This window comes from Diadema antillarum, unplaced genomic scaffold, assembly GCF_040938485.1.
Source record: "Diadema antillarum isolate AM-2024a unplaced genomic scaffold, OU_Dant_1.0 seq00000705_RagTag, whole genome shotgun sequence".
NCBI classification, from domain to species: domain Eukaryota; kingdom Metazoa; phylum Echinodermata; class Echinoidea; order Diadematoida; family Diadematidae; genus Diadema; species Diadema antillarum.
The window spans coordinates 155,990-170,707 of record NW_027271610.1 but is presented as its reverse complement, the minus strand read 5'-3'; the positions used below and the strand labels follow the sequence as shown (position 1 = coordinate 170,707).

General features: G+C 41.5%; 1 protein-coding gene across 1 annotated transcript in view; it reads left to right on the top strand.

The window, feature by feature from the left end:
* Positions 1-12,719: 12,719 nt before the first annotated feature.
* The window catches only part of LOC139737786 (uncharacterized), a 32,074-nt gene continuing 30,075 nt past the window's right edge, over positions 12,720-14,718 (top strand). Inside the window, exon 1 of the mRNA XM_071648461.1 lies at positions 12,720-14,056. Coding sequence (XP_071504562.1) covers positions 12,720-14,056 — 1,337 coding nt within the window. The remainder of the gene's footprint in view (positions 14,057-14,718) is intronic.

Here is a 14,718-nt window from a genome sequence, read left to right as displayed (position 1 = left end):
ACATTCAGCGTACACTGTAGAAGATGGCAAATATAAATTGTCAAGTTTAAGCTCACAGTGGGCATGTGCATATATCCAGTGCAGAGCTGCCATCTCCCTGAATTTACAGGAGACTTCCTGAAAACGTAAACATTTCTTCATGTCTTGATAAGAGAATGTAAAAATCTCCTTGATTTAGGAATTATTCAGCCCATGTTAAGATGCGTAATGGGTGAATCTTTCCATGATTACTCTCTGCAGTCTCTCTTATTTTAATCAGCGAATGTGGGCAGCCCTGTCTATGGGTCCATTGTGATGAATTACTGTATTTCTCATTGTCTTTGGTCTAGGGCTGTATTTATCAACTTTCTCATGTTTGAAACTTGTTCAGTGCCTACTATCAAGACATGTTTTATCAACTTGCTGATATTTGAAATATGTTTCAAGACCCACTATCAAAACATAGTTTTTGCAGATGCCTTTTGGATCACGTTTCTCAAGTTGTTGCATTTAAATCAACTCTGTCGTGAGTCGGTTGGGAGGCCTAGTCACTGTGCAGAGCGCTCTCTATTGCGCAGTTTGACCCAAGGAGCAGACATGTATAGTTGGCAGTTGTTGGCGTTTGCAGGTCCAAGCTATCAAATTCTTTTCAGAAATGTTTAATGTACTTGTACCCTATTCCCATCAGAAAAGGTACAGACAAAAAGCAACTCTCAGGAAATTGAATCCTGTCCCTGAAATTTAAGTTTTTCCAAAGACTTACATGTGTGTTATACTCCCCAGCGTTGCTGAGAAAAGAGTAGTGAGTGTAGGTACTAGTGAGTCGTGACCATGTGCTGGCAAGCAGTTAAAGGGGAAGGCTAGTAACTGATCGGTGGGAATCAGTGGAAATGCTGGGAGATGATTGTTCCAATCCTTATGGGATTCATTCAAGAGTTCATTAAACCCCCGCCAAACGAAGTTTGAAGGGGGTATATAGGAATCAGCGGACGGTCGGGCGGTCGGGCGGTCGGTCGGGCGGTCGGTCGGGCGGGCGGTCGGGCGGTCGGTCCGTTGCAAATCTTGCGTCGCGAACTACTTCCTCAGTTTTCGACCGATTCCCATAAAACTTGGCACAGATGTGTGCCTTGGGTTGTAGATGTGCAAGACATATTTTTTGACAGTACCCAAAAGTACGTTGCCATGGTAACGGCATATTATGGGCAAAAATGGGTACAAATCTTGCGTCGCGAACTCCTCCCACAGTTTTTGATCAATTTTTATGAAATTAGGTACAGATGTTCATCTGAATATGTTAATGTGCAAGACACATATTTCCGCAGTGGCAAAAAGTGCGTTGCCATGGTAACGGCATGTTATTGGTAAAATATAGGGCAAAATGCTTCATGGCAAAACTGCTTCATCAGTGTTCTTCCAATTCTCATGGAATTCATATTGAATGTTTGTCTTAGGATATAGGTCAGCATGACACATTTCTTGACAGTGACAAAAAGTATGTTGCCATGGTAACAGCTCACATATTATGAGCCAAAATTATGGAAAATTTTGTGTTGCAAACTACTTCCTCAGTTTTTGCCCAATTTCCATGAAACTTGGTACAGATGTGTGCCTTTGGTTGTAGATGTGCAAGATGCATTTTTCGACAGTACCCAAAAGTACGTTGCCATGGTAACGCATATTAATGGCAGAAGATCAAGGAAAGATCTTGCGGATTTAACTACTTCCTCAGCTTTTTGACCAAAGCTTATGAAATGTTGTTTTGACCAAAGCTTATGAAATGTTGTTTGGCGGGGGTATAACCAGTCGCTGTAGTGACATTTCTAGTTGTATATATCTATTGTTGTGTGAAAATGATTTGCTTCAGAACGGTTTCATATTCAAGTAATGTGCAGATTAATGCTCCGTCACTTACCAGGGACGCTAACCTGGAAGCATTAAACTGCACATTACTTGAATATGAGACCATTCTGAAGCAAATCATTTTCACACAACAATAGATATACAATGAACTCTTGAATGAATCCCATAAGGATTGGAACAATCATCTCCACAGCATTTCCACTGATTCCCACTGATCAGTTACTAGCCTTCCCCTTTAAGTCTGTCAATACTTCTGTGATGACCAGCTTGTACACAATACCAATGGCATTTTTTTAGCATGCGATCTTGAATGGGTTAATGACTTTGAATCATTCCCAGGGTCTTCGGAAGGAGTGACTGCTGTTCTCTGCCTCGGCTAGAAAGAGCTGTACAAAGTTGTGGACTATTTTGCCCCCTGGATCACTTTCGCCTCTTGTTTCAAACTCCTCCAGTACTGCGATGTTTATTTCCCGCGGGAGCTGCACTTCACTTGATAAGGCAGTGGCGCAGGCAGCCTGGAATCCGTGAGAGGAGGATTTCTTCATTCGCGAGTAATCGGCAAGCTTGTTTATCGTGGCACGGACGGGGCGCGGGAGAGAATACACTCACCGTCAGTGGATCACGCGGAGATGTGTAATCCTTTGGGGTATTCCTTGCCTCCTGCATATTGATGAGCGTTTGAGACGTTTCTTGTCGCATGTAGATGAGAGGGTTGTTTACAAGCAAGGAAAACATGTAGAACTCTTGTACCGTATTGCATTTTGTCTCAGTTGTGCCTGGGTCTATAATAGAAATACTGCTTCATTCTAGTTCATCATGATTATAAGGTGAAAGTGTCATGATTACATGTAGCATGTGACTAGGAATCAGGCTAACCATGCTTAGAAAGAGATGCACATATTTTCAGCATATAATACTGATGATGGTGATGATGACGATGAAACAGCATTTACATAGTGCCACTTATCTGTAGATAAATAGTGCACATTTATTTTATTTTTATTGCTGGATTTGCTTGAAATTGTATACATGAGTACAGCTTGGAGTATTATGTAATTGATCACTGTCAAATATATTTTGTTTTCAAGTACCAGCAAATGCAAACCTGTTCATGTATTTGTACAGAATGCTGCTTTGACTGTGAAAGTAGTGAAAGTTTATCAGAGAGTGTTCTGGATGCACTGATGTTAAGTGGCAGTGCTGGAAAACCATGCTTTCCCTTGTAATCGTTCAGAAGTTCTGACATAAGACCATAATCTCACACTTCCCCCTCATCTTTGACATATACTGTGTGACTCTGTATTTTACAGCTCTGGTGTCTGCAAGAGTTTGTTGGATGATCTTTAATCCCTCTGACCAGGGCAGTGCTGACATGCCCCCCTTGGAGTGACCACACCCAGTTTGCCATATCCACGGCGTTGCATGTGACTTGACTCAGTTAGGTGACCGAACGCCTCTCAGAGGAGGCCCATGGGGATGTCTTATGTAAAGCTGTCTCCTTGACCGAGTATGCATTTGTATGCAGTATGCACTTTAAATACTGCAACCTGTAAAACTTGTCCTCGGTCAAGGTTGTTTATTCTAGGGTGACTGATCATGATACATTGCCCACCGTGTATTTGTTTCTATACGATAGTGGGATTCACACTGAACACAAATCAGCGGGATACAAATCTGGAGATCTGCATCGCGATCCAAATCTTTTAGAATTTTGCCAGTCTGTACATAAAAATCTCACTAAATAGTGCAATCAGCATTACAATCAAAATTCCAAGATATCTTACTATTATTTCAGAATTATCATGATACAATTGTAATTTGTACTGCGGTGAGTACATGTTCCTGGTACAGTACATATAAATGCTGGAGTATAATATCTTGAAATTTTTTATCCCATCATTCAAAACAGCACACAAACGGATGGGCGGGGGTCACCATTTTGGTAGATTTGGGGCATGTACAGTTTGGTCTGCAAATCATCGTGATCAGGAATCAGTGGAATCTTTCTGTAGGTCTTAACATTTTTTTTTCTATTTATATGTTTCATTAAATCAAATCAAAATCACATTATTTACACACATTTGGCAACAATTTGAAAAAAGACAAGAGAAACATATGGGATAATTATACACATAACAACTCTTAACCTATGGAGACACCAGGGTAACTACCTTCCATGGTGACTAAATGACACAATGATTTATGAACATGACATACACTGCATGTAATACATTTTGAGTGCACTGATAGAGAGGTAGTACATGTATCAAGGTACTGTCTGTAGGTCTGAACATGCGCAAAAAATCTTGGTATTTGGATTGTGATTGACATCCTATTAATTTGTCTGTTGAATGACACTAATGTCAGATTGGAATGATGCACTGATTTCAGACCCCCCCCCCCCCCCCCCCATTCCATTAGCCTTGATCTTCTGCCTCTTCTGATTGGCATACTGGTATGTGTGCTGGTCTGCTTGGTTCCAGATTAACCCTACGACACCCAAAGACAAGGGGTTGGATTCATAAAACTGTATGTGTTAACCTGATGTTTTCCATGATGAAACGTAGGCAATGTATAAGTAGGATTTTTTTTTCTCATTTTTTTATGCAGTTGTGTAGAATGTCAGAACAGAATTATAAGGTTATTTGAAAATTTCTAGCAATGTCTAGGGTTGAATGTCGGTGCTTGGTTTAAGACACAGTTTCTTCAGTGAACAAACTATTTTGTCGTAAGAGCATGTACTCGGTCTATCCATGCATAAAATGTGCACATCACCACCAGAAACAACAACAATGGAACTGTGCATTAAAAACGCTCAGGGAATGCGCACAATATGTTTCAGGTGTTGTCTCTTGGGTGTTCTACCTCGTGACCTTTCTAGTTTATTGCGCAAAACATCCAAACTCAGGCTAACGCACAAGGTTTTGACCCAGAAACTGGTTGTAAGGCTTCACTTTTCATCAAGGTAGTGTGGCTCTCCACTCATGTAGATGTGTACAATGTAGGCAGGGGTAATTCTCCATGGAGTTTTAATTGGCGATGTGAAAACATAAACAAACGTGACGACCGCCCACTCGTTGGAGCATGAAGAGCGTGCGGGGGATCTGTCGATGGTGATCTGCTCCAGAAGCTGCTGTGCTTTGCATCATGTTTTGCAAAATTTGTGGTCCATTAAAGGGACGCAGTCCTCGCGAAATTTAAAAAAATATGTTGTTGTTGGTACCTCCAATGAACTACTTTCATCAAAAACAAACTTTCAAATCACCAAATAAGCTCGTACATTTCGGTTAAAAAAGTGTGACTCTGCAAATGAGCAAGTCTTGGCGGAGAGTCATACGTCATCGATGCACAACTCTTTCCAGCGGTGTTCTGCTCATCATCCCTAATTATTTATAAATACATGTTTACTATTTATTTCTATATTAATTGTATATATAAATAAGCTTGAAATATTTCGTTTGAAATAATAAAACCACATATTGTCACATTTTATGAAAAAATCAGATATGATCATTTTGAACACTTAAATTGGTTTTCTGAGGCACGGCTGTCAACTTGAGAGTAGGGCATCAATGACGTTGCACCTTTTGGCAGGCTCTTACACGATCGCTTGCAGGAATTATTTTTTAAAAATCGCGTACGGAGACAATTTTTGATGTCCACGCGTATAAATTGGTGAAAGGTTATATTTTTTACTCTTCTTAATTATCAGTACAGTGAAAATCTCAGGACTGCTTCCCTTTAAACAGTTTTCTCCTTGCATGTGCATGATGGACTGTACGTATGTAGAGGATGATCTTGGTGTTCAAAAATTTCCAAACTTGTTCATTTTTATATAGTGATACATGTACATGGTACAGTCAGTCATTTGCTTTACTTCAAAGAATAAATCATGATCCTGTTACCACCAAGACTCAGTCTAAATTCTACCTTGAAAAATTAAAAAGTATTTTTGATTGAGTGGTGAGCATATTGCTCATCATTTCTAAGAAGAATAAATGAATGATTTAGATCCTATAATGCATGAAAAGCTTTATCATGTTTTCAGAATGCATTAATCCATGCAGCTTTTCTCACCTCATAACGAATAATTTGCTGACAATTTACTTTACCAGGGCCATAAAACAGCGCTTGAAGATGACACACTAGCTAGATGCAGTACAATTACATATCATGCAATGATCTAGTAATGCAGTAATCACAATTCAAATCAAATTCCCATATATGCAGTCCTGTGAAATCCGCTGTTGCCCATACATTATCCCATTACATAATGTCCTTGGGGCTAATGTTACTCGCATCAATCTCCGCCGAAGGTCTCATTTTCTTTGGCATCCGGTCTTTCTGGAGGCCGACCGTGATGCGATTTAATGTCAGTCCATCATATCGGTAACCCTCACAAGCCCGACATCTCAAAATCCCTTTGATATCATATGCTGACAGGTTGTCGTTGGGAATAACAGAATTCTCACGTAAACAGCATTGGCGCAGTCAGACTCTCTATGCATTATGTTTTTTGTTTTTCTGCTTTTTCATTTGTTTGCTTTGTTTGTTTGTTTTTTTCTCCTCTGGTGGAGTTCATTATTAATAAATAATGGAGTGGCTGGGCCAATCACAAATGTTCTGATGCGAGAGGTATGTTTTCACTGGTCATACACTGAGTGAATGAGGCAGCCTGTATCTTTCCATGATCATTTTCCATCATATTACAAATAAGAGAGGAGATCTATATCATGATCCACACTGTATCATCCTAAACTGCCACATCTTTTTTTTTTTCTGGTTTTTTTTTTTTTTGGGGGGGGGGGGGGGAGGTGGAACGGCTCGTCCACAGAATTGGAAGTGTCTTTTGATTCACAAAGTTCATGGACATACAGTGTACAAGTGTATGCGCGCACACACAGACACACAAAGAAAATCTTATATTGAGAAAGCTGCATTATTTTCATGTCTTTGGTGCTGGGAAAAACATGTGTTTCAGTAGAATAGGAGTGATGGTAGATGCCTTAAAGGGCTCGTATAGTTTTGGTTGAGACCTAACTTCAGGTTTTTAACATTTTGGGGGGAGATACACCATGAAAAACCTCTTATGACATATGAAAGAGCATGTAATTCCAAGAGGAATTCAACGTTTATTTGATGAAAATTGGTTTTGGAATGGCTGAGATACCCAAAACAGAGCAATACTAATAAAGTGTGGGACCCACATTTTATTATGATTGCTTTGTTTTACTTTGTTTTTGGATGTCTCAGCCATTCCAAAACTGATTTTCATCAAATAAGCTTTGAATTCCTCTTAGAATGGCATGCTCTGTACCATTTCATGAGTGGTTACTTGGTGTCTCTCAAAAAGTTAAAAGCCAAATCCTCACCTCCACCAATACTGTACCATCCCTTTAATGATCGAGCCTAGCAAAACAAATGCTGTTGCTTGTGCTCTTGTGTACAAACATGTTAGTTCTGCAGAGCTTTTCAAAATCAACTGGAATGTTATGTTAATGTAATGCAGTTGGTGTTCAGTTTCACTTTACAGCTGTATGTGTTGTAACATTGTTAAAAGCAGCTTGCATTTGTATTATTGGAATAGTATGTAAGTCTTGACCTGTTCCTTCAGAGGTTTTCAATTTGGCATTCCATCAGGGAGAATCCTATAGCCAGGATTGATACAAGGGATCACATACCGTGGTAATTATAGCTGAGAATACTGTAAAGAACAAAAGTGGACTTGAAAAAGAGAGCAGTCATTGTTTACAAGTCAAGTTTATTTGATTTGAATCTTTCATCTCAAACTGTGTTGATATAAATATTGCATTTCATGATTCTTCAATCCAAATTGAGAACGATATAAAGAGTGAGAACGCAAACATATGAACTGGCAGAGGCAATATCTATTTAAAAAAAAACACAAACAAACTCAAAACAGTGGTGTTGCTGAGTGAAAATTCTTTTTAACGAGGTATACTATTCTCTTTCTTTTTCAATTTTTTTTTCACTCTCTCTGTGTTTAACCCCTTCTTTACCTATATAAGAAGGTAGACATTTCCGTGGAAGGATGACTTTTATGTGAACTAAATATGTACAGGGGCCCGTTCTATACAGTGCACACAAAGGTTCATCATTAAAAAGCAAGATGGGAGTCGGATGTGGTCAGGTGATGTGTCTGTCACGTCAACGTTGGACCTGTTTTGCTCGATTCGACGTCGGAGGGAAAATTCTGTAGCTGCTTGAAGCTCTTTTATCGGGGCGAGTTCACCAAGGAAAATTGATAGTGCCCCCGCTAATTAGTTTGCTTCCTCTTTGTCTGAAGTGCATTGTATGGGCATCAGATCCTGAGAAGAATCAGCCGAGTAGAAACGGCCGTTTCACCTCGAGAACAGACTGTATAATACCGTGTATGTGCTTGGTGAGTAGAAGTATGTACACTGTAGTTAGCACATTGGGTGTCTCGGTAACACTAAAGAAGCTGAACACATTAAGACACTAACAGAGGATGTGTACTTGTGTTTTAATCATGTCAGTTTGTGACAAAAAGATACCATGTCAGAGGCATATACAGGAGCATGATTTGTCTGTTGTCGTTACAGCATTGTCTGCTGGTTTAGTGGTTGTCGCTACAGCATTGTCTGCTGGTTTAGTGGTTGTCGCAAACACATCCAAGAAGCGCATGTTGTATAGCAACAGTTATATGAAGCAAAAGTTTCTCCACTTCACTCCCTTGTCATCTCTGCGCTAAGCCTCTACTTTTCCAGTTGTCTTGTCATTTATACGTTAATTATAGGGACTTTTCTTGTTCTCGAGTGGTTACAAATGGATAAATTGTATTCTAGTTGTTCTGTCTAAGGTGTTATAACACATTTAAATGGGTTGAGTGCCTGCGGTTTACGATGTACTGTCATGATGTCATGGCTCCGCCGCCTCCCGGTTGGCTTGGCATGCAATTTGAAAGTGAGGCCATCATCCCCCTTCTGGAATCAGGATGGCCTTGAAATCCCTCAAAGTACGCCTTCCTGATTCTGGCATTGAAAGTGCTAGAGAACGTGGAGCATTCACAATTTTTTTTTTTTCCAAATGATGCCATCTCATTGCAGTCCATGTTCTGGGCCCCATTTCATAAAAAGTTGATATGATAACAACTCTTGCCGGAATGTCAATTGTCATAGCAACGACAAGAATCCAGCTTCCGGATTGGTTGTTGCTATTGGAAGTTGCCATTCCAGCAAGAGTTGCCATCCTAACATCTTTTATGAAACGGGGCCCTGGACGTGAAATGTAGAATCCCTTTAATGATATTCGCAACACTTGGCTCTGGGATGCAAATTTAATCATTTTATCGTTTTTGGGCAGTCCGGGCACTGTTTCACGAAAGTTGTCACTGACAATTACCATAGTAACAGTCAGTGACCACAGCTTCTCAGCCAATCAAAACCAAGGATTTTACTGAAATAGTCAGCGCTGACAACTTGTTAGCGCTGACTATATTGATGAAACACCCCCAGGTGTGTGTATGTGTGGGGGGGTGGTGTCACCCTGGTGGAAACCCGAGTAGTTGCTGCGATACCAAATGCCCGCTGGTCAGCACACAGTACTATGATATTTGTTACAGTGATCACACCTTGTTTTGTTTTTATTATGTATACAACTCTTTCTTTGTATATAAGTTATTTGTGCAGTTAAAAAAAAAGAAATCAATCAAACATGTACCTGTGGTGCTCAATTGCTTTTAGAAGAGCACTTACTTGTAGGTGTGCAATGAAAAGGCATTTTTATAACAATCCCACCACATAGGTGTTTTTGTTGACGCATGCATAAATGATAGTGTGATGATCAAGGCACTAGATGCAAGGACAGAACTCTTGGGAGTTCCCCCCCCCCCCCCCCCCCCCCCCGATTTACAGATTCATTGGATTGAAGGATATTTGTTCATCACACTCTTGCTCGAGTTGGCTGGCTTTATTGAAAGGTGTTGAAATCTCCCTCGCCACTTTCAGATGGATGAACAAGCACAAGATGTGCACAGAGTATAACGCCTATTTGTCCCAATACATTTTTGCTAGGAGGGGCATTTCAAAGAGGTGCATTTAACTTGCCGAGAAACAAATAAATCTCCTTCAGTGGATGGTTGCCTCCAAAATCTACAATAAAGTGTGCCTTTGTTGGGGATGTTTTGTTGTATGTCCGCCTTTCCCTGCCCCGAATTGAGATAGATGCTATGTGGATGGAGTATCACTTTATTGTAGATTTTGGAGGCAACCATCCACTGCAAGAGATTTATTTGTTTCTCGGCAAGTTATGCATCTCTTTGAATTGCCCCTCCTTGCAAAAATGTATTGGGAAAAATGGGCGTTATCCTCTGTGCAGAGCTTCCAGGGAGTAGAATGTGAAAGTGCGTCTCCCACCCTCCACAGTAATCTTACCCCGTTCTTCACAATGTCATTAGAGGAGTTTGCGCTGTCTCCTCAAATCGATATCCACGGCCGTCAGCAGCACGGTGAGTGCAGACATTAAAGTTGGAGTGCTCTTCAGTTGCAGCAGTCAGTTGCGCCCCATGGATGCACGGTCGAGCAGCCCCGTGGCAACCCACCCCCCATCCCCCATCTCCCCCCCCCCCCCACAAGAAATTGATCGCAGGCACTCTGCCACTGGAATGAGAATGGGTAGATAATGGGCCATGTGCGTGTGGGCACGACATATTCCTCATTCAGGCAATAATGCCAGCAAATGCGTTGTATTTGTGTGGGTGGGAGGGGTTGTGACTTTGTCATCTCTTTTCTGACTCTTGACACGCAACTTAAATAGCCATTTGGTGCGGGAATATGGATGAATTAGGGTGGAATAGAACGCGGCGAAATCTGTCAAACTAATACCAGCGAGTCGGTTGAGCCGAGCTGCGTGAGGTGATTGTTGTAGGTTGAGGAAGCTGTGGGGACCGCGCTTGAATTTTCTGCTTACCCCCACCCCCACTTTGTCAAGTGACTTGGAGCCTCATCTATCCCATGAAACTTGTAGTGCCTGAGACCAGCAGTGGTGGATGCAGGATGCAGCCTACTTTTTGTCGTTGGATGTTTTTCTTGCACTGATTCGAGGAGGAAATAATGAATTGAGGGTGGTGGAAGTGCTAGGCGTTGATCAGTGGTGTATAAATCATTTATGAGGATGCATGCGGTCAGTCGTGTTGTTAATTTGCGGCTTGTGGTCAGTGCCCAATGGTTATGTAGGGTGACACAGGAGCACTACAAATTGTGAAATTCCTAGACTTGCTCCCATGTTTGTTTGTTGTTGTTTTTTAAGTTGAAGAGCTTATTTTTGCATCCCTCCTTTATTATTTTTTTTTTCATACAGAGTAGATTCAAGAGAACTATTTAAACTTGTTCACATTTTTTTGCATAAAAGTAGTAGATACATTGTATATTGCAACTTTGTAGTGCCAGTTTCTGCCTTTCATGTATGGTTTTTGACTGGCTAACTTATTGATTTTGTTGTTATTTCTTGTTAAATCATTTCAGAAAAGAATCATTACTGAAATCTTGAGAAATTTCACTCGATCAAACTAACTTGAAAGCAATCAACTTCTGATCACCATCATTTTACCTGTAAGCATGTCAGGGTGCATATTTTGGCGTACATTAACTTACTTTATGTTACTATACAGTGTACTTTTTTTTTTTGACAAGTAGCTTGAAGGCAGTTTGAAATGTAAGTGCTGGTAGGATCAAATTACCAATCATATTCGAAAATATGAGACTTTTTGAGAGCGTCATATGCACAGGTACAGTAGCATAGTGATGAACAATACACATCTGTCTCCTTATGTGTTTTGGCTTAATATATTCTGTATACTTCTACTTCCAATCATGTCTGATGTACGATGTATGATGATTCTTATATGTGACAATGTGAAGCAAAACTTGTGCGCAAGGCATCCTATTGTTTATTGGAACGACTCTCATCATTTGTTGATGTTTGTTTGTAAGCATGCAAAGAATGTAACCTAGTTTTTATTTCCTTTTTATATGCGTGAAAGAAACCATGATCCATCATAAAAATCTGCATTGTATGCATTTTCCATGAATATGATTCATCTCGCATCTCAGATATTTTTTTTTTCCGAAGCTGCAAGAAGGAAGAAAGGGAGACCGTCTCTTTACTCTCCGGAGAGTTGCTATAAATATCGACAAATTTCCTGTTTACATTGTACCTTGGAATTGACTGTGTTGAATCCCCCCCCCCCCCCTTTGTAGATGCAGAAATTGACAGTTATGGTTGAAAGGAAATACAATAATTCAAGCATGATGGCGAACTTTCAGGTTTTATTCTACTTCACACACTTGCCTGACAAAAAATGGATGATTCCTGTTTAACACCATATTTGTACCAGGAAAGCTGGGTTTCTCTGAGTGAGTGGATCACATTATTTGCTATTTTGCTTTTACGTAAGAAGTGATCTCCACAATTTTTCTGTTATTCGTCAGATCACACAGACATGTATGATTTTTTTAGTGTTGTATCAAAATAACATATACACGATGGTGCTTTGGGAAAGTAGCAAAGATCAATGTTTCATATTAGATAACATTGCTAACTATACTGTCATCAAAGCTAAGTGTAAACATATATATTCACTTCAGTTTAATGTTTTTCTGCATGTATTGAATTGACTTGCCTTTGATTTACCTGTGAATAGTGACTTGCCTTGTCAGGCACAAAGTGTGCTTGACATTCCTGACATTTTCATTTTGTGTTCAAGTAAAATTAAAATCTCAAATCCTTCCTTTTATCTCTATGACGCTTTTTTTTTGCAGTCCGTGCCAAGGGGAAAACAGTGATCGTTCACGTCACGCAACCTTCATGTAGACTTTGCTTTCCTGTTGGAGGCCTCCAGAATGGAGGACAGGATGGAAGAGTGCATCCAGCCGGGGGTCGGAAAGGGGAAGGATGTGTCGGCCGTGAGAGAGACAATCGAAAATGTCATCAAGCAGGTGCCCAGGGAGCCCGTCTGCATGACGCGCAGTGACAGCATGTCCATTGGCTCCATCGGCTCGGCGTCGGACGTCGCATCTGTCGGGGGTGCGTCTGAGGAGATGGACACGGAGGACTCCGAGAAGGATGCGAGGGAGAGCTTCATGAGCAGCACGAGCAGCTTCTCCTCGGTGGACGGGCAGCGAAAGCGGAGTGCGGACAGCCTGAGCTTGGTGCTCGACAACCAGCGGAACCTCAAGCCCGGCGTGAATGAGATGGGCAGTGGTGAAGGGCCGACCACGGGGGACGTGACATCGCCAGTGTTTGAAAATAAGTTGTCGGACAACGTGGAAGGGTACTTTATGATGAGGACGAGGTTGCTGTCCAAATCTGCAGTGATTCTTGAGAATGGGGGTGCCTTTGGTGAGGAGAACCACCCAGTGCTCTGTGATAGCGATGAAGCAAATCAGAATGTTATTTCCGGGAAGTGTGAGAACGAACACGTAGGCAGGGTACAGGGAAACTCGGCAGAGAGAATCTCGGAAGATGGAGGGCCCAACTTGGTGTCAGAATGCCAAGGATCAGAAAATGGCAGGCACGATGCAATCAAGAATGAGCCTGCTGAAACCCAGAATACATTGTCATGTGAAGGGCACTTCCAGACTATCATATCAGATCTAGCAGGAGCAGAGCATGGCGGCAGGGGGAGGGATGATGAAAGACATTCCCCGAGGGGGGTCAGCGATGGGTTCAGATCAAACGATATCTCCATCAAATCTGAGCCGGCCTCCGAGGGCGAGGAAGAGCATGAGCAGGACGAAACTAGTGCCCTATTGACGAGAACAGTGGTGGGTGACGCATTAGACAGCAGTTGTAGTGACTCTATGGCGGAAGTGGAGAAGTTCGGACTCGAGGCAAAGTTGGCCAGAGTCTCCAAAAGGCGCGTGTACTCAAAAGCCAGCGAGATGGCGTACAAGGACTCCAACTCGAGCAGCGAGAGTGATTCCGACAGTGACAGCGAGGAAGAAGAGGAGGAGGAGAAGGATTCGATGTTGGAGGATCTCCACGCGGCCAAAGTTCTGGTGAATGCGGCACAACCGGATTCTGAGAAGATGATCAAACGGGAGGTTTTGAAGATGGTATGCCCTGACGATCTTCTGAGCGACTATGTATCAAGCGAAGACTCCAGTGCTTCAAGCTCGGACTCAAGTTCGGGAGAGAGCTCAGATTCTGAGGACAGTTCTGATTCAGACCTATCCAGGTAAGTTGCTGCCTTAGGACAGGCCCAGTTTGGACTCTTTGCCTGGATGTGCGAAAATTTGCCAGAGTGTGAATGAAGCCTTGTGCTATTCCATGGTTTACTCTGAAGTGGTGTCTAGCTGTTGCATAAGGTACTTAATAGACACCTCCCCACGTTTTCAGCTGATTTTTATGCCTAAACAGCAAAATCAAACCAGTAGAACAGTAGATTATTTCATGAAATTAAGACACAAATGCAAACAGATTATAAAGAGTTTTGACACTCCCATAGGTCTGTGCACAAGAGTTTTTTTTTTTCACTTACCAATGAAATACAGTAGCAACTGCAATCACAATGTCACTCTAAAAAAAAGAAAAGGTCATCCGTACCAGGCTGTCACTATACTGTGCAGTACTGTGATGCAAAATGTAGAGGATGCCTAAAATTGATTTCAGACAGCTCTTCAAAGTTGTAAAGATTTGTTGGCAGGTCGATAGCAACATTTAACCTTGCCTCCAGTAATTTGTGTGTATGGTTGTGGCCAGTAGTGTTTCCCGAGCGTGCTGCATGATAAAAGGGCATTGGCAACAAAGTGAAAATAAAGTAGCTACAGCTGTATTTCTTATGCAGTAGCAACAACTGAAAATTATCTTGAAACCAGAGCAAGCATACTGAACACATCT